Source organism: Macaca mulatta, chromosome 19 (assembly GCF_049350105.2).
Source record: "Macaca mulatta isolate MMU2019108-1 chromosome 19, T2T-MMU8v2.0, whole genome shotgun sequence".
In the NCBI taxonomy this organism is placed as follows: Eukaryota; Metazoa; Chordata; class Mammalia; order Primates; family Cercopithecidae; genus Macaca; species Macaca mulatta.
In genome coordinates this window covers 55,916,324-55,939,095 of record NC_133424.1, presented here as the reverse complement: position 1 = coordinate 55,939,095, position 22,772 = coordinate 55,916,324, and the positions used below count along the sequence as shown (strand labels likewise).

The following is a 22,772-nucleotide window of genomic DNA, read 5'->3' as shown; positions in this document are numbered from 1 at the left end:
CTGTTTCAAAATAAAAAAAAAAAGAAAAAGGAAAAGAAAAAAAACGGCCCCGAGGCTATGAGTGTACTAGGGCCTCTCCTTGGGTTTCTACTTCTGTTCCTACATGAGTATGTCTGTGTGTCTCTGAGCGTCTGTCCCTCGCACTTTCAGCGTCTCCTGTTCTCTGTTTTCTTTAGGTGTCAGAGCTTTCCGGCGTTGCACTTTGGCTTCCTCGGTCTCGCCCTCGCTCCAGCCCCGCGCGGCCCCCCGCCGCCCTCTGCCCCCAGGCGTCTGTGGCCCCTTTAAGGCGTGCTCCGCCCCCGCCCCGCCCTTCCCGGGTCAGTGAGGGAGCGCCGGGCTCCCGCAGGCGCTCGGCCTCCGCTCATTGCTGATCCCGCGGTGGGCGCGATGGCGGGTTCTGTATTGAGGGTCGCCCGGCGGCAGCTGAGCCAGCATGGCGGGTCTGGAGCCCCCATCCTCCTGCGGCAGGTGCGGGTGGCTGGACCTAGGAGGGGACTACTGGGCGCTAGGCGGCAGCAAGGACGGAACTCCGGGGTCTCTTAATAGGGAGAGATCCGGGGGACCCACGCCTGCATCTTGCGGAAAGCGGGGTGGAGGTTTAGGGCTGGACTCTTGGGTCCTTTAAAGGTGAGTGGTCTGGGGGCCTCTGGGCTTGGGTCTGAACCCCTGGGTCCTCTATGAACGAACGTGCCGGGGACCCTGATTTTGGGATGTTAGAAAGTTGGAACTGTTTTGTTCTGATAGAGGAAGGTAGTGGGGCCCCGGACTCCCGACTCCAGGGGAAAGAGGGGGCTGGGGTTTCTGCTTCTGGATCTTAGGAAAAGGATAGAGTCAGTCAGCACTACTTGGTGGGTGGAAGTCCGGTTCTGCGCTCTCACCTGGGTTCCCCATTCCCAGATGTTCGAGCCCGTGAGCTGCACCTACACGTACCTACTGGGTGACAGAGAATCCCGGGAGGCCGTTCTGATCGACCCGGTCCTGGAAACAGCACCTCGGGATGCCCAACTGATCAAGGAGCTGGGGCTGCGGCTGCTGTATGCTGGTCAGTTCGGGGACCAAACTCTTGGGTTCCAGCGGGGCTGGGCTGCAGCGTCAGTGGAATGGGAAGCCAGGGGCCTGAACTCCTGAGTCTGAGGGAGAAGGATCTGGGCTGGGACTCCCAGGTTCTCTCTGTACCCTCCTGGACCTGTCCCTCCTCTCTCTCCCAGTGAATACCCACTGCCACGCGGACCACATTACAGGCTCGGGGCTGCTCCGTTCCCTTCTCCCTGGCTGCCAGTCTGTCATCTCCCGCCTTAGTGGGGCCCAGGCTGACTTGCACATTGAGGATGGAGACTCCATCCGCTTCGGGCGCTTCGTGAGTTGGGTGCTGGGTCCCCAAGAGGGTGGTGGCCTGAACTCCTTAAACTGAAGGGAAGAGGGTACTGGGGGTCTGGGATCCTGAGTCCTTGGGGAGGAGGGACCTCAGGACCTGGGTTTCTGACCCCTGAGCTCATGTTTCTGGGAGGGGGCACCATAAACCCAGGTGGGGCACTGGGGCAAGAGGCTCTGGGCAGGTGGAGCACTGGCGGAACTCCTAAGTCAACAGCATTTAAAGAGTTTCCTTCCTAAAGCTTAGGGACAGCTCTTTGGCCTGGCACGCATCTCCATAAAAGTTGATTAGGGTCTGGAATTCTGAGGGCAGGGCTGAGAAGGAAAGAGACCCAGTCCTGTCTTGCGGAAACCGTTTGAGGAAGGAGCATCTGGTTGCTTAGAACCTAGAGCCTAGGTCTAGGATTAGGACTGTGAGGACCCTGAAGTGCAACATTTAAGGAGGCACTAACTCTCAGGGTCCTGTAAGTGCAGGGTCCGCACCTGCGAGTGAGCGCCTCCTTAAATCTTGCACCAACAGCCTCACCCTAGTCTCAGCCCTGCAGTTGCCTCACACTGGAAAGATCTGAAGGTTCCTGCCTTCCTCACTCTCTTTGCCCCAGGCACCAGCGGGTTTCCGGCCAGAATTGCAACCGGGGCGTCGGCGGGAGGGTCAGGGAAGTTTCCCTCAGCGGGAGGGAAACAGCTGGCAGGGCATTTTTCTGATCAATTGCTAAAGATGTGTAATAAAGTTTTACTGACTTTGGGGACAGAATGTCAGCTGACAGAAGACAGCCTCCAGGTTAGAGAGTTTTGCTAAATAAGGACAGTTCATTTGAGTCAGAGTGTTTAGAGGAAATGAGGGCTGTGCGTGGGAAGAGAGTTTAGCTACAATGGTTACAGAAGCTTTATTTCAGGCCTTTTTCTGGAAGTAGGCAAAAATGCATTGTACATGTATGTGCATTGTACATAATAGGTGCTAACAAACATTTCTTGGAATGAATGTTGAAAGGTTTAGCTATGGTAGATTTAGCTTCAGGTTTTTTTTTCTTTCTTTCTTTCTTTTTTTTTTTAATTTGAGACTGGGTCTCTGTCACCCAGGCTGGAGTGCAGTCAGCCTCGACCTCCCAGGCTCAGGTGATCCTCCCACCTTAGCCTCACTGGCAGCTGGGACCACAAGCATGCACCACCACACCTGACTAATTTATGTATGTTCTTGTAGAGACAGGGTTTTGCTGTGTTGCCCAGGCTGGTCTTGAACTACTGGGCTCAAGTGATCCTCCTACTTTGGCCTCCTGAAGTGCTGGGATTACAGGCATGAGCTACTGCACCCACCCTTTTTTTGTTGTTGTTCGTTTGTTTGTTTTTGAGAAAGGGTCTTGCTCTGTCACCCAGGCTGGAGTGCAATGGTGGGATCATAGCTTACTGCAGCCTTGACCGTCTGAGCTCCAGTGATCCTCCTGCCTCAGTCTCCCAAGTAGCTGGGACTACAGGCACCTGCCACCATACCTGGCTAATTTTTAAATTTTTTGTTGAGCTGGGATCTCACTATGTTGCCCAGGCTTAATAGCTTTATTGATATAACCCACATAACATACGATTAATCTATTTCAAGTATACAATTCAGCGACTTTTAGTATATTCAGACTTGTTCATCCGTTACTACCATTAATTGGAAAATGTTTCCATTACTCCAAAAAGACCCCACACCCCTTAGCCATCACCCCTAACCTTCCCTTTCCCCTCCTCAGCCTTAGGCAATTTTTTTTTTTTTAATTTGAGACAGGGTCTCACTTTGTTGCCCAAGCTAGAGTGCAGTGGTGCGATCTTGGTTTACTGCAACCTTCACGTCCCGGGTTCAAGTGATTCTTGTTTCAGCCTCCCAAGTAGCTGGGATTACAGGCATGAGCCACTAAGCCCAGCTAATTTTTTTTGTTTTATTTATTTAGTTGAGATGGAGTTTTGCTCTTGTTGCCCAGGCTGGAGTGCAATGGTGCTATCTCAGTTTACCGCAACCTCAGCCTCCTGGGTTCAAGCGATTCTCCCGCCTCAGCCTCCCGAGTAGCTGGGATTACAGGCATGCACCACCATGCCTGGCTAATTTTGTATTTTTAGTAGAGACGGGCTTTCTCCATGTTGGTCAGGCTGGTCTCCAACTCCCTACCTCAGGTGATCCACCTGCCTTGGCCTCCCAAAGTGTTGGGATTACAGGCATGAGCCACTGCGCCCGGCCACATTTTTATTTATTTTTTTGAGACAGAGTCTTGCTCTGTCACCCAGGCTGGAGTGCAGTGGTAAGCTCTCAGTTCACTGCAGCCTCTGCCTCCTGAGCGCAAGCGATTCATGAACCACCATGCCTGGCTTGTCTGAGATTTTGGAGATGGGGATCCATTTTTCTCTCCTTTATTTTTCCTTCTACTTTTAAAAAATGAATTGTTAGCCTGGGTGTGGCGGCTCACGCCTGTAATTTCAGCACTTTGGGAGGCCAAGGCGGATGGATTGCTTGAGCCCAGGAGTTTAAGACCAGCCTAGGCAACATGGTGAGACCCTGTCTCTACAAAACAATACAAAAGTTAGCAGGGCATGGTGGCACATACCTGGAGTCTGAGCCACTCAGGAGGCTGAGGTGGGAAGATTGCTTGAACCCAGAAGGTGGAGGTCGCAGTGAGATGTGATCACGCTACTGCACTCCAGCCTGGGTGACAGAGCAAGACCCTATCTCAAAAAAAAAAAAAAAAAAAAATTAAGGCCAGGCACCATGTCTCATGCCTGTAATCCCAGCACTTCGAGAGGCTGAGGCAGGTGGATCACTTGAGGTCAGGAGTTCGAGACCAGCCTCGCCAACATGGCAAAACCCTGTCTCTACTAAAAATAGAAAAATTAGGCAGTATAGTGGTGGGGCACCTGTAATCCCAGCTACTCAGGAGGCTGAGGCAGGAGAATCACTCGAATCCGGGAGGCAGAGTTTTCAGTGAGCCAAGATCGCACCACTGCACTCCAGTCTGGGTGACAAGGCGAGACTCCATCTCAAAAAACAAACAAACAAAAACACTAGTTGTTAACATCCATTGAATGAAGTGGGTCCACATATTATACATGTGCATGAGTATTTACCCAGATCCCGATACAGAACTTGCCTATCACCCCAGAAGGCTTCCTTGCCTCACTTTCTGGCCAATGACCACCCTGCCAAGGCACCATTGTTCTGATGCATTTAACCACAGGCCAATTTTGCTTGTTCTGACCTTATAAACAGGACTTACACAGTTTATTCTTTTGTGTCTGGCTTTTTTTCACACGTGATGTTGTTTATACTTGGAGTTGTTTCCTACTTATTGCTATGTAGTAGCAGTTGGCTACCTTTTTATGTGAAGGCCCAGATAGTAAATATTTTCAGTTTTTACAGGTAGCAGGGTCTCTGTGACAGCTACTCAGCTCTTATTGTGGTGTGAAAGCAGCCATAGACACTGCATAAATGAATAGGCATGGCTGTGTTCCAATAAGACTTTATTTGTGGCCTTTAAATTTGGATTTCAGGCCAGGCTCACGCCTGTAATCCCAGCACTTTGACAGGCCGAGGCGGGTGGATCACCTGAGATCAGCCTGACCAACATGGTGAAACCTGGTCTCTACTAAAAATGCAAAATAAGCCGGGCATGGTGGGGTGTCCCTGTAGTCCCAGCTACTCGGGAGGCTGAAGCAGGGGAATCGCTTGAACCTCGGCTGGGCCGTGGAGGTTGCAGTGAGCCCAGATGGTGCCATTGCACTCTAGCATGAGTGACAAGAGCGAAACTCCATCTCAAAATAAAAAAATAAAAATAAAAAATAAAATTTGGATTTCATATAGTTTTTTTTTTTTTTTTTAATTTTTTTTGAGACAAGCTCTTGCTCTGTTGCCCAAGCTGGTATGCACTGGCATGAGCATAGCTCATTGCAGCCTCCAACTCCTGGGCTCAGGTGATCCTCCCACTGTAGCCTCCTGAATAGTTGGGACTATGGGCATGTGCCATCATGCCCAGCTAATTTTTTTTTTTTTTGAGACGGAATCTCACTCTGTTGCCCAGGCTGGAGTGCAGTCCTGCGATCTCGGCTGACTGCAAGCTCCACCTCCCAGGTTCACACCATTCTCCTGCCTCAGCCTCCCAAGTAGCTGGGACTACAGGCGCCCGCCACCACACCCGGCTAATTTTTTGTATTTTTGGTAGAGACGGGGTTTCACCGTGTTAGCCAGGATGGTCTCAATCTCCTGATCTCGTGATCTGCCCGCCTCGGCCTCCCAAAGTGCTGGGATTACAGGCATGAGCCACTGCGCTGGGCGGCCCAGCTACTTTAAAAAAAATTTTTTGGCTGGGCGCGGTGGCTCAAGCCTGTAATCCCAGCACTTTGGGAGGCCGAGACGGGCGGATCACGAGGTCAGGAGATCGAGACCATTCTGGCTAACACGGTGAAACCCCGTCTCTACTACAAAAAAAAAAATACAAAAAAAAACTAGCCGGGCGAGGTGGCGGGCGCCTGTAGTCCCAGCTACTCGGGAGGCTGAGGCAGGAGAATGGCGTGAACCCGGGAGGCGGAGCTTGCAGTGAGCTGAGATCCGGCCACTGCACTCCAGCCTGGGCCACAGAGCGAGACTCTCGCTCTGTGGCCCAGGCTGGAGTGCAGTGGCGCTATCTCCGCTCACTGCAAGCTCTGCCTCCCGGGTTCACGCCATTCTCCTGCCTCAGCCTCCCGTGTAGCTGGGACTACAGGTACCCGCCACCGCGCCCGGCTAATGTTTTGTATTTTTAGTAGAGACGGGGTTTCACTGTGTTAGTCAGGATGGTCTCTGAGTCTTGCTGTGTTGCTCAGGTTGGTCTCGAACTCCTGGCCTCAAGCAACCTTCCTGCCTTGGCCTCCCAAAGTGTTGGGATTACAGGTGTGAGCCCCACTGTGCCCAGCCTCATCTAGTTGTTACATGTTACTTTGATAGTTTTCAATGTGAAAAAAAAGTTAAAATGATTCTTAGCTTACTTACAAAAACCTACAAAGGACTTACAAAAACAGATGGCAGGCCAAATTTCATCCACTGGCCATAATTTTTGCCCTACAAAATGAGCGAGTTGTGGTGGCTCCTAGGCTCAAGCAGTCCTCCTGCCTCAGCCTCCCGAAGTACAAAGTGAATTACAGGCATGAGCCACCACACCCCGTTTTCCCTCTGATTATTCAGTTTTTGGCTACCATGAATAATGCTGCTATGAAGATTCTTCCGCAAATATCTTGGGGAACATTGTCCCCAAGTGACTTGCTGGGTCACTGAGTCGACAAATGTTTAACTTTCATAGAAAATCCCAGTTTCTTGAACTAGTTGTTCATCTTACACAAAAGGTGGGACAAATTTAAGTGGTTTTATTGTAGAATGAGTTTTCTTTCTTTTTTTTTTTTTGAGATAGAGTATCACTCTGTCACCCAGGCTGGAGTGCAGGGGCACAATCTTGGCTCACTGCAACCTCTGCCTCCCTCTGGGAGCCTCAGTTCCCTGCGCTAAAACACAGGGTTTATCACAGCACCCTCCTCTTGAGACTGTTTCAAGGATTAGCTGACTGCCCTCAGGGTCTCCAACCCAGAGATTTCCCTTCTAGGTGTGAAGCCCAGAGACACACTTGCTCCTGTGCACAAAAGATAGCAGGGGTGTAGGGCAGGGGACAAAGCACACAGCAAGGGACTGTTTAATACATGATGACGCTACATGGCAGTGGATCACCGAAACAGGAACAATTCTTTTTTTTTTTTCTTTTCTGAGACAGAGCCTCACTCTTTCGCCCAGGCTGGAGTGCAGTGGCGCAATCTCGGCTCACTGCAACCTCCACCTTCCAGGTTCAGGTGATCCTTCTGCCTCAGCCTCTCCAGTAGCTGGTATTATAGGCGTGTGCCACCATGTCTGGCTAAATTTTGTGTTTTTATTAGAGACGGGGTTTCGCCATACTGCCAGGCTGGTCGTGAGCTGCTGGCCTCAAGTGATCTGCCTGCCTCAGCCTCCCAAAGTGCTGAAATTACAGGTGTGAGCCACCGTGCCTGGCCCGAGTTTTTTTTTTAATAAACAATGAGAAGTGAACATCTTAGCTGCCACAGGGCGGCCAAATCAGAAAGTTAGGCTTGCCTGTTAAATACGCTGGCTTAGAGAAGTACTGCTGAAAACACTGATCCCCCAGGTCCCTTAGAATCAGAGTCTGATTTAATTGTTCTGGGTGGGCACAAGGAATTGGCATGTTTTAAAAGCTCCACCATTGATTCTTATGTGACTCAAGTGTGGGTTTCAATACTTCCTCCTTTTAAAATTGTGAAACAAGTAATTTTTCTTCCAACATTTTATTATGAAAAATTTAAAGCATAGAGAAAAGCTGAATTTTTTTTTTTTTTTTTTTTTTTTTTTTGAGACAGGGTCTCACTTTGTTATCCAGGCTGGAGCGCAGTGTTGCAATCACAGCTCACTGCAGCCTCAGCCTCCTGGCTCAAGCAGTCCTCCTGCCTCAGCCTTCCAAATAGCTGGAACAACAGGTGTGCACCACCACTCCTGGCTAGTTTTTGTGTTTTTTGTAAAGACGAGTTTTGCCACATTGCCCAGGCTGGCCTCGACCTCCTGGGCTCAGGCAATCCTCCCTCCTTGGCCTCCCAAAGTGCTGGGATTAGAGTGAGCCACTGCACCAGGCTTAATTTTTTTTTTTTACAGTATACCTCTCCATCCATCACTCCATCTTTTTTTCTTTTGAGATGGAGTCTCATTCTGTTTCCTAGGTTGGCGTACAGTGGCACAATCTTGGTTTACTGCAACCTCCGCCTCCTGGGTTCAAGTGATTCTCTTGTCTCAGCCTCCCAAGTAGCAGTAGCTGGGTTTACAGGTGAGCGCCACCATGCCCGCTTAATTGATTTTTAAAATATTTTTAGTGGAGATGGGGTTTCACCATGTTGGCCAGGCTGGTCTCGAACTCCTGACCTCAAGTGATCCACCTGCATTGACCTCCCAAAGTGCTAGGATTACAGGTTTGAGCTTCTGTGCCCGACCTATTTTTTTTTGGATGGGGTCTGGCTATGTTGTCCAGTCTGGTATTTTGAACCCTGGCTAAGATGATCCTCCTGCCTCAGCCTCCCAAGTAGCTGGGCCTACAGACATGCACCATCATGCCTTGCTGTAATTGTTCTGTTTTATTTTTAGTTATTATTGATTTATTAGTGTGCCTAATTTATAAATTAAACTCTATCATAGGTGCGTATGTATAGGAAAAAGCATAGTGTGTAGGGTTCTGTACTATCTGCGGTTTTAGGCATCCACTCCCGGTCTTGAAATCTATCCCAGGCAGATAAGAGGGGTTTACTATAGTTTTGAATAATGGAGGGAAAGAACTTGGGAACCAAATGGAAAAGAAGCTGAGCGCTTACTTGCCACCAGGGGGCAGTGTAGGCCGTGGGAACTCCAAGGCCAGCAGGCTGAATGCTTTACAGGATCCCTTCTGGGTTGTGTTTCTTTGATGAGTGTAGTTTCAGGGTTTAGCTGCTGCAGGGAACAGATGAAAGAAAAGCTCGGGGGTGTGTCACGGACATGATGCATCACGGAAGGGAAGAATGAATTCGTTGAAAGAATTTGGGGTTAGGCAGGCTGGGCTGTTGGGGAAATCACTCGACAAGTTTCAGGGACAATTAAGGGTGCTTTAGGTCAAGATGTTATGTGTTCCCCACCCACAATTTCTTATTTTGAATTTTTTAAAATCTACATTGAAATAATAGTACAAAATATAACAACACACAAGCACATGCCGGGTGCGGTGGCTCACGCCTGTAATCCTAGCACTTTGGGAAGCCGAGGTGTGCGGAGGTCAGGAGTTTGAGATTAGCCTGGCCAACGTGGTGAAACCCCGTCTCTACTAAAAATACAAAAATTAACCGGGCATGGTGGCACGCTCCTGTAATCCCAGCTACTCAAGAGGCTGAGGCATGAGAATCACTTGAACACCCAGGAGGTGGAGGTTGCAGTGAGCCGAGATCGCGCCACTGCACTCCAGCCTGGGCAACAGAGCGAGACTCTGTCTCAAAAGAAAAAAAAATACACAAGCACAGATTTCATCAGCCATCAGAGGAATTATGTCAGTACAGGTCACGAAACTTTTACAACCACCCCCCTACCCCTGCCCCGTGAATGTTTTTGGGGAATGAGAGTGAAAATGGGCGAAAAGTCCATAAATAGTTTTGATCTTGCAGACTGTCAGGGTTCCCTAGGCTATACTTTGAGACTTACTCTTTTACAAAACGTTTGTCACATCTAACAAAATATGCAGTAACTTTATATCATCATTAAATATTCAACCTGTGTTCAGATGTCTCCAATTACCCTAGGAATAATTTTTACAGCTTTTTTTTTCTTTCTTTCTTTTTTTGGTAGAGATAGGATCTCACCATGTTGCCCAGGCTGGTCTCAATCTCTTGGGCTCAAACGATCCTCCCCTTTTGGTGATTCAAAGTGCTGTGATTATAGGTGTGAGCCGCGGTGCCCAGCCTACAGCTGTTTTTAGGAACCAGGATGCAATTGAGCTTAGTGTTTGGCCATTTATGTCTATTTAGCCTCATGTGTGTGTTTTCTTTTTCCTTCTTTGCTTTTTGTTTTGTTTTCTTTTTATTTTTTATTTATTTATATTTATTTATTACTTTTTATTTATTAAAAATATTTTTGGGGCCGGGCGCGGTGGCTCAAGCCTGTAATCCCAGCACTTTGGGAGGCCGAGACGGGCGGATCATGAGGTCAGGAGATCGAGACCATCCTGGCTAACACGGTGAAACGCCGTCTCTACTAAAAAATACAAAAAACTAGCCGGGCGAAGTGGCGGGTGCCTGTAGTCCCAGCTACTCGGGAGGCTGAGGCAGGAGAATGGCATGAACCCGAGAGGAGGAGCTTGCAGTGAGCTGAGATCTGGCCACTGCACTCCAGCCTGGGTGACAGAGCAAGACTCCGTCTCAAAAAAAAAAAAATTTTGGATCTAGAACAGTTTCATATCCTTTTGCTCCAGGATATTACTTTTTTTTTTTTTTTTTTTTTGAGGTGGAGTCTTGCTCTGTCACTCAGGCTGGAGTGCAGTGGCATGATCTCTGCTCACTGTAACCTTTGCCTCCCAAGTTCAAGCGATTCTACCACCTCAGCCTCCCCAGTAGCTGGGACTGTAGGCGTGTGCCAGTACACCTGGCTAATTTTTTTTTTTTTTTTTTTGAGACGAGTCTTACTCTGTCACCCAGGCTGGAGTGCAGTGGCGCAATCTTGGCTCACTGCAGCCTCCGCTTCCTGGGTTCAAGCAATTCTCCTGCCTCAGCCTCCCTAGTAGCTGGGATTACAGACATGCACCACCACTCCTGGTTAATTTTTGTACTTTTAGTATCGATGGGGTTTCACCGTGTTCACCAGGCTGGTCTCAAATTCCTGACCTCAAGTGATCCGCCTGCTTCGGCTTCCCAAAGTGCTGGGATTACAGGCATCAGTCACTGTGCTCGGCCTCCAGGGTGTTAACTTTTGAAGCTTCCTGACATGCAGTCTTCTAAAATATTCCACATTCTGGATGTGTTCAACTGTTTTCTCATGGTGTGTCATTTAACTTATCCTACTAAAACTTTTCTTTCCTATGAACTGAAGTAGATTGTAGATATTTTTGTTTTAGTTAATAATAATAGGCTGGACACAGTGGTTCACACCTATAATCCCAGGACTTTGGGAGGTTGCGGTGGGAGGATAGTTTGAGCCCAGGAATTTGAGACCAGCCTGGGCAACATTGCAAGACCCTGTCTCTGCAAAAAATTAAAAACAAATTAGCCAGGCATGGTGGTGTGCCTATAGTCCCAGCTACTGGAAAGGCTGGTGTGGGAGGATTGCTTGAGCCTGGGAGTTCCAGGCTTCAGTGAGCCATGATTGTGCCACTGTACTCCAGCCTGGGTACAGTGTGAGGCCTTGTCTCAAAAAAAAAGCATTTTTTATATATATATAAAATATAAAAATAAAATATACATATAATATATATACAAAATATATAACTATATATAAAAAAATATATATATATATATTTTTTTTTTCCCCTGATATGGAGTCTCACTGTGTTTCCCAGGCTGGAGTAAAGTGGCGTGATCTTGGCTCACTGCAACTTCTGCCTCCCAGGTTCACACGATTCTCCTGCCTCAGCCTCCTGAGTAGCTGGGATTACAGGTGCACACCACCACACCTGGCTAATTTTTTGTATTTTTAGTAGAGATGGGGTTTCACTATGTTGGCCAGACTGGTCTCGAACTCCTGACCTTGTGATCCGCCTGCCTCAGCCTCCCAAAGTGCTGGGATTACAGGCGTGAGCCACCGCGCCTGGCCGCATTTAATACATTTAACCTACTAAACATCATAGGTTAGTCTAGTCTACCTTAAAGTGCTCAGAATATTTACATTAGCCTACAGTTGGGCAAACTCATCTAACACAAAGCCTATTTTATACAAGAGTGTTGAATATCTCATGTAATGCATTGAATACTGTATTGAAAGTGAAAAACCGAATGACTGTATGGGTGCATGGAATATGATTTCTGTTGAAAGCATATCACTTTTGGCTGGGTGCAGTGGCTCACGCCTGTAATCCCAGCACACTGGGAGGCTGAGATGGGAGGACTGCTTGGGCCAGGAGTTCAAGACCAGGCTGGTCAACATAGTGAGAGCCCGTCTCTACTGAAAAAAAGAAATAAAATGTATCACTTTCACACTATTGTAAAGTCAAAAAATTGTAAGTCATGGAGTGCATCACACCTGTAATCCCAACACTTTGGGAGGCTAGTGTGGGCAAAAATTAGCTAGGCCCAGTGGTGCGTACCTGTAATCCCAGCTACGCAGAAGGCTGAGGCACAAGAATCACTTCAACCCAGGAGTCCGAGGCTGCAGTGAGCCGAGATCATGCGATGCGCTACACAGCCTGGGCGACAGAGAGAGACTCTGTCTGGAAAAAAAAAAACCAAAAAACCAGGCCTGGTGGCTGACTCACACCTGTAATCCCAGCACTTTGGGAGACCAAGGCGGGCAGATCATTTGAGGTCAGGAATTTGAGACCAGCCTGGCCAACGTGGTGAAACTCCATCTCTACTAAAAAGACAAAAATTAGCCAGGCATGGTGGTGGGTGCCTGTAATCCCAGCTACTCGGGAGGCTGAGGCAGGAGAATTGCTTGAACCCGGGAGGCGGAGGTTGCAGTGAGCCGAGATCACACCACTGCACTCCAGCCTGGGTGACAGAGTGAGACTCTGTTTACAAAAAAAAAATTTAAAAAAATCTTAAGTCAGACCATCTTAAGTCAAGGACCACATGTATACCAAGGTTTGAGCCACAGGGTATGTGTAGATTTAGCTTTAGTAGAAACTGCCCAGTAGTTTTCTGTGTACTCTTCCACCATGGTGTATGACAGTTTCAGTTGCTTCAAATCAATCTTTCATTCCAGCCATTCTGATGTTGTGTAGTGGCGTCCTATTGTGGTTTTACTTTTATTTCTTTGATGACAGATGAAGTTGGGCACCTTTTAATGTGTTTGTTCCATCTGGGCACCCTCTTTTGCAGTGTTTTTTTCAAGTCTTTGCTAATTTTTCTATTAGGGAGTCCTTCTTATTGATTTGTAGATGATCTTTATATATTCTGGATCCAAGAACTTTGTTGGATCCAGTACAGCTCCTTTACCTGTGGTTTCACTTTCTGTGGTTTCAGTTATCTGTGGTCAACCATAGCCTGAAGATATTCAATGGAAAATTCCATAGATAAACAATTAGTAAGTTTTAAATTGTACATCATTCTGAGTAGCATGATAAAATCTCACACCATCCCACTCAGGACATGAATTATCCCTATGTCCAGTGTATCCATGCTGTATAGGAGTATGTTACCTGCCCACTAATCACTTAGTAGCCTTCTTGGTTATCAGATAAAGAAAACCATAGTATTGGCCAGTCACGGTGGCTCATGCCTGTAATCTAAGCATTTGGGGAGCCTGAGGTGGGTGAATCACCTCAGGTCAGGAGCTCAAGACGAGCCTGACCAACATGGTGAAATCCCATCTCTACTAAAAAAATACAAAAATTATCTGGGCATGGTGGTGGGTGCCTGTAATCCCAGCTACTTGAGGGGCTGAGGTAGGAGAATCGCTTGAACCTGGGAGAGGGAGGTTGCAGTGAGCCGAGATCATGCCATTGCACTCCAGCCTGGGCGACAGAGCCAGACTGTGTCTCAAACAAAACAAAACATAGTATTTATAGGGTTTGCACTATCTCAGGTTTCAGTTTTCCACTGGGGTCTTGAAGGTATCCCCTGCAGATAAGGAAGGACTAGTGTTTATGTTTGTAAATATCATTTCTCACTCTAAGGGCCACTTTTTTCACTATCTTTTTTTCTTTTTTTTGAGACAGACTCTTGCTCAGTCACCCAGGCTGGAGTGCAGTGGCGCGATCTCCGCTCACTGCAAGCTCCACCTCCTGAGTTCATGCCATTCTCCTGCCTCAGCCTCCCGAATAGCTGGGACTACAGGTGCCCACCACTATGCCCGGCTAATTTGTTTTGTATTTTTAGTAGAGACGGGGTTTCACCGTGTTGGCCAGGATGGTCTCGATCTCTTGACCTCGTGATCTGTCTGTCTCGGCCTCCCAAAGTGCTGGGATTACAGGCGTGAGCCACTGCGCCCGGCCCTTTTTTTTTTTTAAGGTGGAGTTTCACTCTTGTCATCCAGGCTGGAGTACAATGGTGCAATCTTGGCTCCTCCGCCTCCCGGATTCAAGCAATTCTCCTGCCTCAGCCTCACAAGTAGCTGGGATTACAAGCATGCGCCACCACGCCTGGCTAATTTTTGTATTTTTAGTAGAGATGGGGTTTCACCACATTGCCCGGGGTGGTCTTGAACTCCTGACCTCAGGTAATCTGCCCGCCTTGGCCTCCCAAAGTGCTGGGATTACAGGTGTGAGCCATTGTGCCCAGCCACTACTGCCTATTTTGTATTTTTAAAAGTGTAAAATATTACTGAATTTTATTTCAACAGTATTGCTTTTAATGACTGTTGAGTATTTCATTTTTATATTAGTGTGCTTAACTTTTTAAAATTGATTTGTAAGATCTGTTTGTATATTAAGTATATTGACCACTGTGTGGTATGTATATGTTACAAATATATTTTCCCTGCATATTGGTTCTCTTTAGATTTTGTTTATGGTGTTGCTGCCATTCAGAAACTTCTGACTGATCTTTTCCTTAATGATTTATCACTTTAGATGTCGCATTTGAATATCCCTTCTGTATTAGTCTGTTCTCACGCTGCTAATAAAGACATACCTGAAGGCCGGGCACAGTGGCTCACGCCTGTAATCCCAGCACTTTGGGAGGCCAAGGCGGGCGGATCACGCAGTCAGGAGTTTGAGACTAGCCTGACCAACGTGGTGAAACTCCATCTCTACTAAAAACACAAAAATTAGCCAGGTGTGGTGGTGCATATCTGAAATCCCAGCGACTCAGGAGGCTGAGGCAGGAGAATCGCTTGAACCTGGGAGGTGGAGGTTTCAGTGAGCCAAGATTGTGCCACTGCACTGCAGCCTGGGTGACAGAGCAAGACTCTGTCTCAAAAAAAGCAAAAACAAAAACAAAAACATACCTAAGACTGGGTCATTTATAAAGAAAAAGGGGTTTAATGGGCTCACAGTTCCACATGGCTTGGGAGGCCTCCCAATCATGGTGGAAGGCAAAGAAGGAGCAAAGGTACTGCTTACATGGCGGCAGGCAAGAGATCGTGTGCAGGGGAACTGCCCTTTGTAAGATCATCAGATCATGTGAGACTTATTCACTATCACGAGAAAAACCCACCCCCATGATTTAATTACCTCCCACCAGGTCCCTCCCACAACCCGTGGAGATTATGGGAGCTACAATTCAAGATGAGATTTGGGTGGGGACACAGCCAAACCATAGTCCACTTTGGTCCCCACCCAAATCTCATGTCCTCACATTTCAAAACCAATCATACCTTCCCAACAGTCCCCCAAAGTCTCAACTCATTTCAGCATTAACTCAAAAGTCCACAGTCCAAAGTCTTATCTGAGGCTGGGCATGGTGGCTCACCTGTTATCCCAGCACTTTGGGAGGCCAAGGCAGGCAGATCACCTGAGGTCACGAGTTCAAGACCAGCCTGGCCAAAATAGTAAAACCCTGTCTATACTAAAAATACAAAACTTAGCCAGGCATGGGGGCACACGCCTGTAGTCTCAACTACTCAGGAGGCTGAGACACAAGACTTGATTGAATCTGGGAGGCAGAGGTTGCAGTGAGCCAAGATCGTACCACCCCACCCCAGCCTGGGTGACACAACAAGATTCTGTCTCTGAAAAAAAAAAACCCAACAAAATAAAGTCTCATCTGAGACAAGGCAAGTCCCTCCCACCTATGGGCCTGTAAAATCAAAAGCAAGTTTAGTTACTTCCTAGATATAATGGGGTACAGAGATTGGGTAAACACATCCATTCCAAATGGAAGAAATTGGCCAAAATGAAGGGGCTACAGGCTCCATGCAAGTCCTAAATCCAGTGGGGCAGTCAAATCTTAAAGCTCCAAAAAGATCTTCTTTGACTCCGTGTCTTACATCCAGGTCACGCTGATATAAGAGGTGGGTTCCCATGGTCTTGGGCAGCTCTGCCCCTCTGGCTTTGCAGGGTACAGCCCCTCTCCTGGCTGCTTTCACGGGCTGATGTGGAGTATCTGTGGCTTTTCCAGGCATATAGTGCAAGCTGTCGGTGGATCGACCATTCTGGGGTCTGGAGGGCGATGGCCCTCTTCTCACAGCTCCATTAGGGGCAGTGCCCCAGTGGGGACTCTGGTGGCTCCCACTCCACATTTCCCTTTTGCACTGCCCTAGCAGAGGTTCCCTATGAAGGCTACACCTCTGCATGGACGACCAGGCATTTCCATACAGCCTCTCAAATCTAGGTGGAGGTTCCCAAACCTCTGTTCTTGACTTCTGCTCACCAGCAGGCCCAGCACCATGTGTAAGCCACCAAGACTTGGGGCTTGCACCCTCTGAAGCAATGGCCTGAGCTGTACTTGGCCCCTTTTAGCCCCAGCTGGGATGCAGGGCACCAAGTCCTGAGATTGCACAAAACAGCAAGGCCATGGGCCCAGCCCATGTAACCATTTTTTCTCCTAGTTCTCTGGGCCTGTGATGGGAGAGGCTGCTGTGAAAACCTCTGATGTGCCCTGGAGACATTTTTCCCATTGTCTTGGTGATTAACATTTGGCTCCTAGTGACTTACGCAAATTTCTGCAGCAGGCTTGAATTTTTCCTCAGAAAATGGGTTTTTCTTTTCTATCACATTGTCAGGCTGCAAATTTTCCAAACATTTATGCTCTGTTTCCCTTTTAAACATAGGCTCCAATTCCAAACCATATCTTTGTGAATACATAAAACTGAAATGAATGCTTTTAACAGCACTCAGGTCACCTCTTGAATGCTTTCCTGCTGAGAAATTTCTTCTACTAGGTACCCTAAATCATCTATCTCAAGTTCAGAGTTCCACAGATCTCAAGGGCAGGGGCAGAATGCTGCCAGTCTCTTTGCTAACACATAACAAAAGTGACCTTTATCCCAGTTCCCAAAAAGTTCCTCATCTCCATCTAAGACCATGTCAGCCTGGACTTCATTGTCCATATCACTCTCAGCATGTTGGTCAAAGCCATTCAACAAGTCTCTAGGAAGTTCCAAACTTTCCCACATTCTTTTATCTTCTGAGCCTTCCAAACTGTTCAAACCTTTGCATGTTACCCAGTTCCAAAGTCACATTTTCACGTCTCCTTATAGCAGCACTTCACTCTACTAGTACCAATTTACTGTATTAGTCTGTTCTCATGCTGCTAATAAAGACATCCCTGAGACTGGGTCATTTATAAAGAAAAAGAGGTTTAATGGACTCACAGTTCCACATGGCTGGGGAGGCCTCACAATCAGGGTAGACCTCACAATCAGGGTAGAAGGCGAAGGAGGAGCAGAGAGCAAAGGCATGTCTTACATGGCAACAGGCAAGAGAGCATGTGCAGGGGAACCGCCCTTTATAAAACCGTCAGATTTCATGAGACTTATTCACCATCACGAGACAGCATGGGAGAAACCTGCCCCCTTTATTAAATTACCTCCCATGACATATGGGGATTATAGGACCTATAATTCAAGATGAGATTTGGGTGGGGACACAGCCAAACCGTATCACCTTCCCAACCAGAGGTTATTGTATTTTTGTTGTTGTGTGTCACAGCTTTGTGGTTTTATTTTTCACACATTGAAATATTTAATCCACTTGGAGTTTACTCTGATAATATAAGATTAGAGCCTGGGAATCTAAATTTTTACCAAAATACGCATCTAGATAAGACCTTGGAGTAGGGTGGGGCTTTGGGGACCCGTTTCATCTTGAAGGATTCTTGGTGACTCTCTCTGTACTCTGCCACCCCTGCCAGGCCTTGGAGACCAGGGCCAGCCCTGGCCACACCCCAGGCTGTGTCACCTTCGTCCTGAATGACCACAGCATGGCCTTCACTGGAGATGCCCTGTTGATCCGTGGGTGTGGGCGGACAGACTTCCAGCAAGGTGACCAGCTCCTTTATCCAGCCCAAGATCTTCATATAGTTACATGTGTGTCAAGTGTTGAAGTATCTGTTACAAGAATGAATGGATGGACATTAGACTTTTAGGAGGCTTCAGTATTAAATTCAAGGAGTTTCCCTGCTAGAGCAGTGGTCCCCAACCTTTTTGGCACCAAGGACTGGTTTTGTGGAAGTTAATTTTTCCATGGACCATGGCAGGGCATAGTTTTGGGGATTCAAATGCGTTACATTTATTGTGCACTTTATTATTATTACATTGCAATAGATAATGAAATAATTATGTAACTAACCATCATGTAGAATCAGTGGGAGCCCTGAACTTGTTTTCCTACACTAGATGGTCCCATGTGGGAGAGATGGAAGATAGTGACAGATCATCAGGCATTAGATTCTCATAAGGAGAACATAACCTAGATCCCTCCCACGTGCAGTTCACAATAGGGTTTGTGCTCCTATGAGAATCTAATGTTGCCGTGGATCTGACAGGAGGCAGAGCTCAGGTGGTAATGGGAGCGATGGGGAGCAGCTGTAAATACAGATGAAGTTTTGCTCAGTCACCTGTCGCTCACCACCTTCTGCACAGCCCAGTTCCTAACAGACCACGGACCAGTACCCAGGGTTGAGGACCCCCATGCTAGAGTATGGGAAGAGTTAGATTCAGGGGCTTAGCTGTTGGGGGACAGTTAGATTCAGGGGTGTATTAGTTACCTATTTGAGCCTAGCTTGGGCAACATAGTGAGACTCCCTCTCTAAGAAACAAATATAGCTTAAAAAAAAAAAAAAAAGAAAAGAAAAAAGAAGGGCTGGGTGTGGTGGCTCACGCCTGTAATCCCAGCACTTTGGGAGGCCAAGGCAGGTGGATCATGAGGTCAGGAGTTCAAGAAACCCCGTCTCTAAAAATACAAAAATTAGCTGGCTGTGGTGGTGGGTGCCTATAATCCCAGCTACTCAGGAGGCTGAGGCAGAGATTTGCTTGAACCCAGGAGGCGGAGGTTGCAGTGAGCCGAGATTTGTGCCACTGCACTCCAGCCTAGGTGACAGAGCGAGACTCCGTCGCAAAAAAAAAAAAAAAAAAAAGCGAGAGAGAAAAAAAGAAGTTGTTAGAGCCAGCGGTTTATTTGCCAGGGAGCAATGATCCATTTAGAGTCTAGCTGCTAGGGGCAGTTAGATTTAGGAGCTTCCCTGTGGAAAGGGAGTGTAGTTTCAGAATCTCAGGGTTGGGCCATCCTTTGAGCATGTGTGACAATGTGGGGTTAACACTAGGCCTGGAATTTAGCTGCCTTGCAGGGAGAAGTGAGGCTGGATGAGAGGGAAAGACAGAAGCCATGATGAGATGGTCATGGGAAGCCACATCCCCAGGCGTCTTCCTCCCTCTTCCCTCTCTCCTTATCTCTGCGTCTCAGTCTCTGTCTTTTTCTCTTCAAGGCTCCCAATCTTCCGTTTATCCATTCGAAGTACAGTCAGGAAGCTGAAGGATTTAGGCTGAAATGCAAGGTGGAAGAGAGGTTTGCCCCCTACTTAGGACTCAGAGCTGCTTGTGGGGACCATGGCATCACACTCTCCTCCTGGGCCTCATGTCTTCAGTTTCTTTCTTTTTTTCATTTTGTTGTTGTTTTTTTTTAGACAGGGCCTCACTCTGTCTCCCAGGCTGGAGTGCAGTGGTGTGATCTTGACTCACTGCAACCTCCACCTCCCAGGTTCAAGCAATTCTCCTGCTTCAGCCTCCTGAATAGCTGGGATTACAGGCATGCGCCACCACACCTGGCTAATTTTTGTATTTTTAGTAGAGACAGGGTTTCACCATGTTGGCCAGGCTGGTCTTGAACTCCTGACCTCAGGTAGTCCACCTGCCTCAGCCTCCCAAAGTGCTAGGATTACAGGCATGAGCCACTGCACCTGGCTTTGTCTTCAGTTTCTTACCTTCTAGTCCACCTTCCTTGTTCAGAACCTTTACTTGACATCCCCTGGGTGACAGCCAAGGTCACAAATGACACTCTTTGGTGCTTCACGGTGTCATTCCAACCCTATTTACAGCCATGCTGAATTTCTCACCATTCCTCAATTCTTTGTACATGCTGTTCCATCTGCCTAGAATGCCTTTCCCTGTTCTCTACTTAGACAAAGGGATATTGGCAGGACATGAAGGAGATGCTTTAGCTATAGTGATTTTATCCTCTCACCCTTTTCTTGAAGGAAGGGGTTAGACAGAATCCTGTTGATCCACTGACCTCTGATCTTTCCTTCCCCAGGCTGTGCCAAGACCTTGTACCACTCGGTCCATGAAAAGATCTTCACACTTCCAGGCGACTGTCTGATCTACCCTGCTCATGATTACCATGGTGAGGGCTTCCTGGAGGAGCTGGGATTACAGACCCATGCCTGTAATCCCAGCTGTTCGGGAGGTTGAGGCAGGAGAATTGCTTGAACCTGGGAGGTGGAGGTTGCAGTGAGCCAAGATCACACCACTGCACTCCAGCCTGGGAGACAGAGTGAGGCTCTGTCTCAAAATAATAATAATAATAATAATAACTTTGAAAGGGGAGTGTAGATCTCTGTAATCCTTGTAGGGCATGAAGACTACCAGTCTCAGAAATTTCTCTGGGCAAAAAAAATTAAGTGTTTGAGGCTGGGCAAGGGGGCTCACACCTGTAATCCTAGCACTTTGGGAGGCTGAGGCAGGAGGCTCGTTTGAGCCCAGGAGTGAGTTCGAGACCAACCTGAGTAACATGGCAAAACTCTGCCTCTACAAAATACAAAAAATTAGCCAGGCAGGGTGGCATGCTGCCAGCTACTTGAGAGGCTGTGGTAGGAGGATTGCTTGAGCCCAGGAGGTTGAGGCTGCAGTGAGCTATGATCATACCACTATATTCCAGCCTAGGTGATATAGCAAGACCCTGTCTCAAAAAAAAAAAAAAAAAAAAAAAAAAGTGCTTGAGCCTGCTGTGTGTGGATGTAGAAACTATGTGACTGCCAGATGCCTGGAATTCTGCAGGGCATGGGTTTTCCTGGGCTTTACTTGCGGAGCTTAGGGAACTGGGGAAAACTACATTTCCCATAGTTCCCATGGAGGAGGGAAAGCTATTTTAGGAATATTCTGGGAAGAACCCCTGCCAGAGAGGCACCCAAAGCCTCCTAGGGAATGTAGTTCTGAGAGGCCTGAGGCACTGGACTCCTTGACTTTCCTTCCCCTCCCTTGGCCACTAGGGTTCACAGTGTCCACCGTGGAAGAGGAGAGGACTCTGAACCCTCGGCTCACCCGCAGCTGTGAGGAGTTTGTCAAAATCATGGACAACCTGAACTTGCCTAAACCTCAGCAGATAGGTGAGCAGCTGGGGACCTGGGCTCCTGGGTATGAGAGAGGAGGGACTGGGGGCCTGGACTCCCGGATCTGAGGGAGGAGGGGCTGGGGGCCTGGACTCCAGGGTCTGAGGGAGGAGGGGCTGGGGGCCTGGGCTCCTGGGTCTGAGGGAGGAGGGGCTGGGGGACTGGGCTCCTGGGTCTGAGGGAGGAGGGGCTGGGGGCCTGGGCTCCTGGGTCTGAGGGAGGAGGGGCTGGGGGCCTGGGCTCCTGGGTCTGAGGGAGGAGGGGCTGGGGGACTGGACTCCTGGGTCTGAGGGAAGGAGTGGGCTCAGGACCAAAACTCTAGTTCCCCGAAGAGGAAAGGTTCCTAGGATTTCTGGGTCTCCAGTGGGGCCTGGAGCTCTGCCTAGGCCCCTTAGTTTTAACCTTGATTTCTTCTTTTCAGACTTTGCTGTTCCAGCCAACATGCGCTGTGGGGTGCAGACACTGACCCCTGCCTGATCTCACTTCTGTCAGATGCTCCCATCCAGTATTAATGCACTAGGCGGGAAGAGAGGGCGGCGTCCACACTGCACCTCTCCTTTCCCACCCCATGCCCGAACCCCAGCCCCTGGAGCTTCCTAAATAAAACTTTTTTTAACATGAGTCTGATGTCTACCTATTTTCTAGGGGAACCAATTGGGTTTCTGGGCTGCAAGGGGTGGAGTTCTGGTTCTGTGGAGAGGCCAGGAGGTCCGGGGAGCCTGCAAGATTGTTTTTTTTTTTTGAGATGGAGTCTCCCTCTGTTGCCCAGGCTGGAGTGCAGTAGCATGATCTTGGCTCACTGCAACCTCTGCCTCCCAGGTTCAAGCGATTTTCCTTCCTCGGCCTCCTGAGTAGCTGGGACTACAGGCACGTGCCACCACACTCGGCTAATTTTTTTGTATTTTTAGTAGAGACAAGGTTTCACTGTGTTAGCCAGTATGATCTTGATCTCCTGACCTCGTGATCCACCTGCCTCGGCCTCTCAAAGTGCTGGGATTACAGGCGTGAGCCACCACGCCCGGCCTGGGAGCCCACAAGATTTCTAACTCACAAGATCAAAAACAAACATATCTGGGGCAGATCTTCTCATCACCTTGGATTAGAACACCGGCTTGCTTTTGAGCCACTTCCCACTTAGCCCTGGGGTAAGGTACTTCACTTCTCTAGGCCTCAGTTTTCTTATCTGTAAAATGGAAGGAATAATCATAGGGTGTTGTGATGCTCTGATGAGTCAATGTGTGTGAGTGCCTGGCACGTGGCCTATCAGCGTTCACCATTAAAGTTATTATCATTTAGAATGATCTTTCGGGTACTTCCTGGCTTGAAGTGACAGTATACACAATGGTTAAGAACATGGACTTTTGAGAGAATGAAGCCTGCATTTTACCGCTTGTAACACATGTAGATCTTGCCTACATTTTTTGTTGTTGTTGTTGTGAGATGGAGTCTTA

General features: G+C 48.1%; 1 protein-coding gene and 1 long non-coding RNA gene across 6 annotated transcripts; both read left to right on the top strand.

Moving 5' to 3' along the window:
• The first annotated feature begins 309 nt into the window (after positions 1–309).
• Positions 310–21,942, top strand: ETHE1 (ETHE1 persulfide dioxygenase). Of its 5 annotated transcripts, none has more exons than XM_077983178.1 (7): positions 310–468; positions 898–1,042; positions 1,242–1,357; positions 17,851–17,980; positions 20,247–20,336; positions 21,202–21,318; positions 21,743–21,942. In XM_077983178.1, exons 1-7 carry the CDS (start codon positions 388–390, stop codon positions 21,796–21,798), a joined length of 735 nt encoding a protein of 244 aa, XP_077839304.1. In that variant the 5' UTR covers positions 310–387; the 3' UTR covers positions 21,799–21,942. The 5 variants fall into 5 exon arrangements, with proteins under 5 accessions (XP_077839304.1, XP_001101587.1, XP_014979641.1 ...); XM_001101587.5 differs by having other exon boundaries at positions 1,209–1,357; XM_015124155.3 differs by having other exon boundaries at positions 310–627; positions 1,209–1,357.
• Positions 7,732–8,969, top strand: LOC144337566 (uncharacterized). The gene is made up of 2 exons (XR_013410776.1): positions 7,732–7,842; positions 8,176–8,969. It is a non-coding gene; the product is annotated as an uncharacterized LOC144337566 (long non-coding RNA).
• Positions 21,943–22,772: the final 830 nt, after the last annotated feature.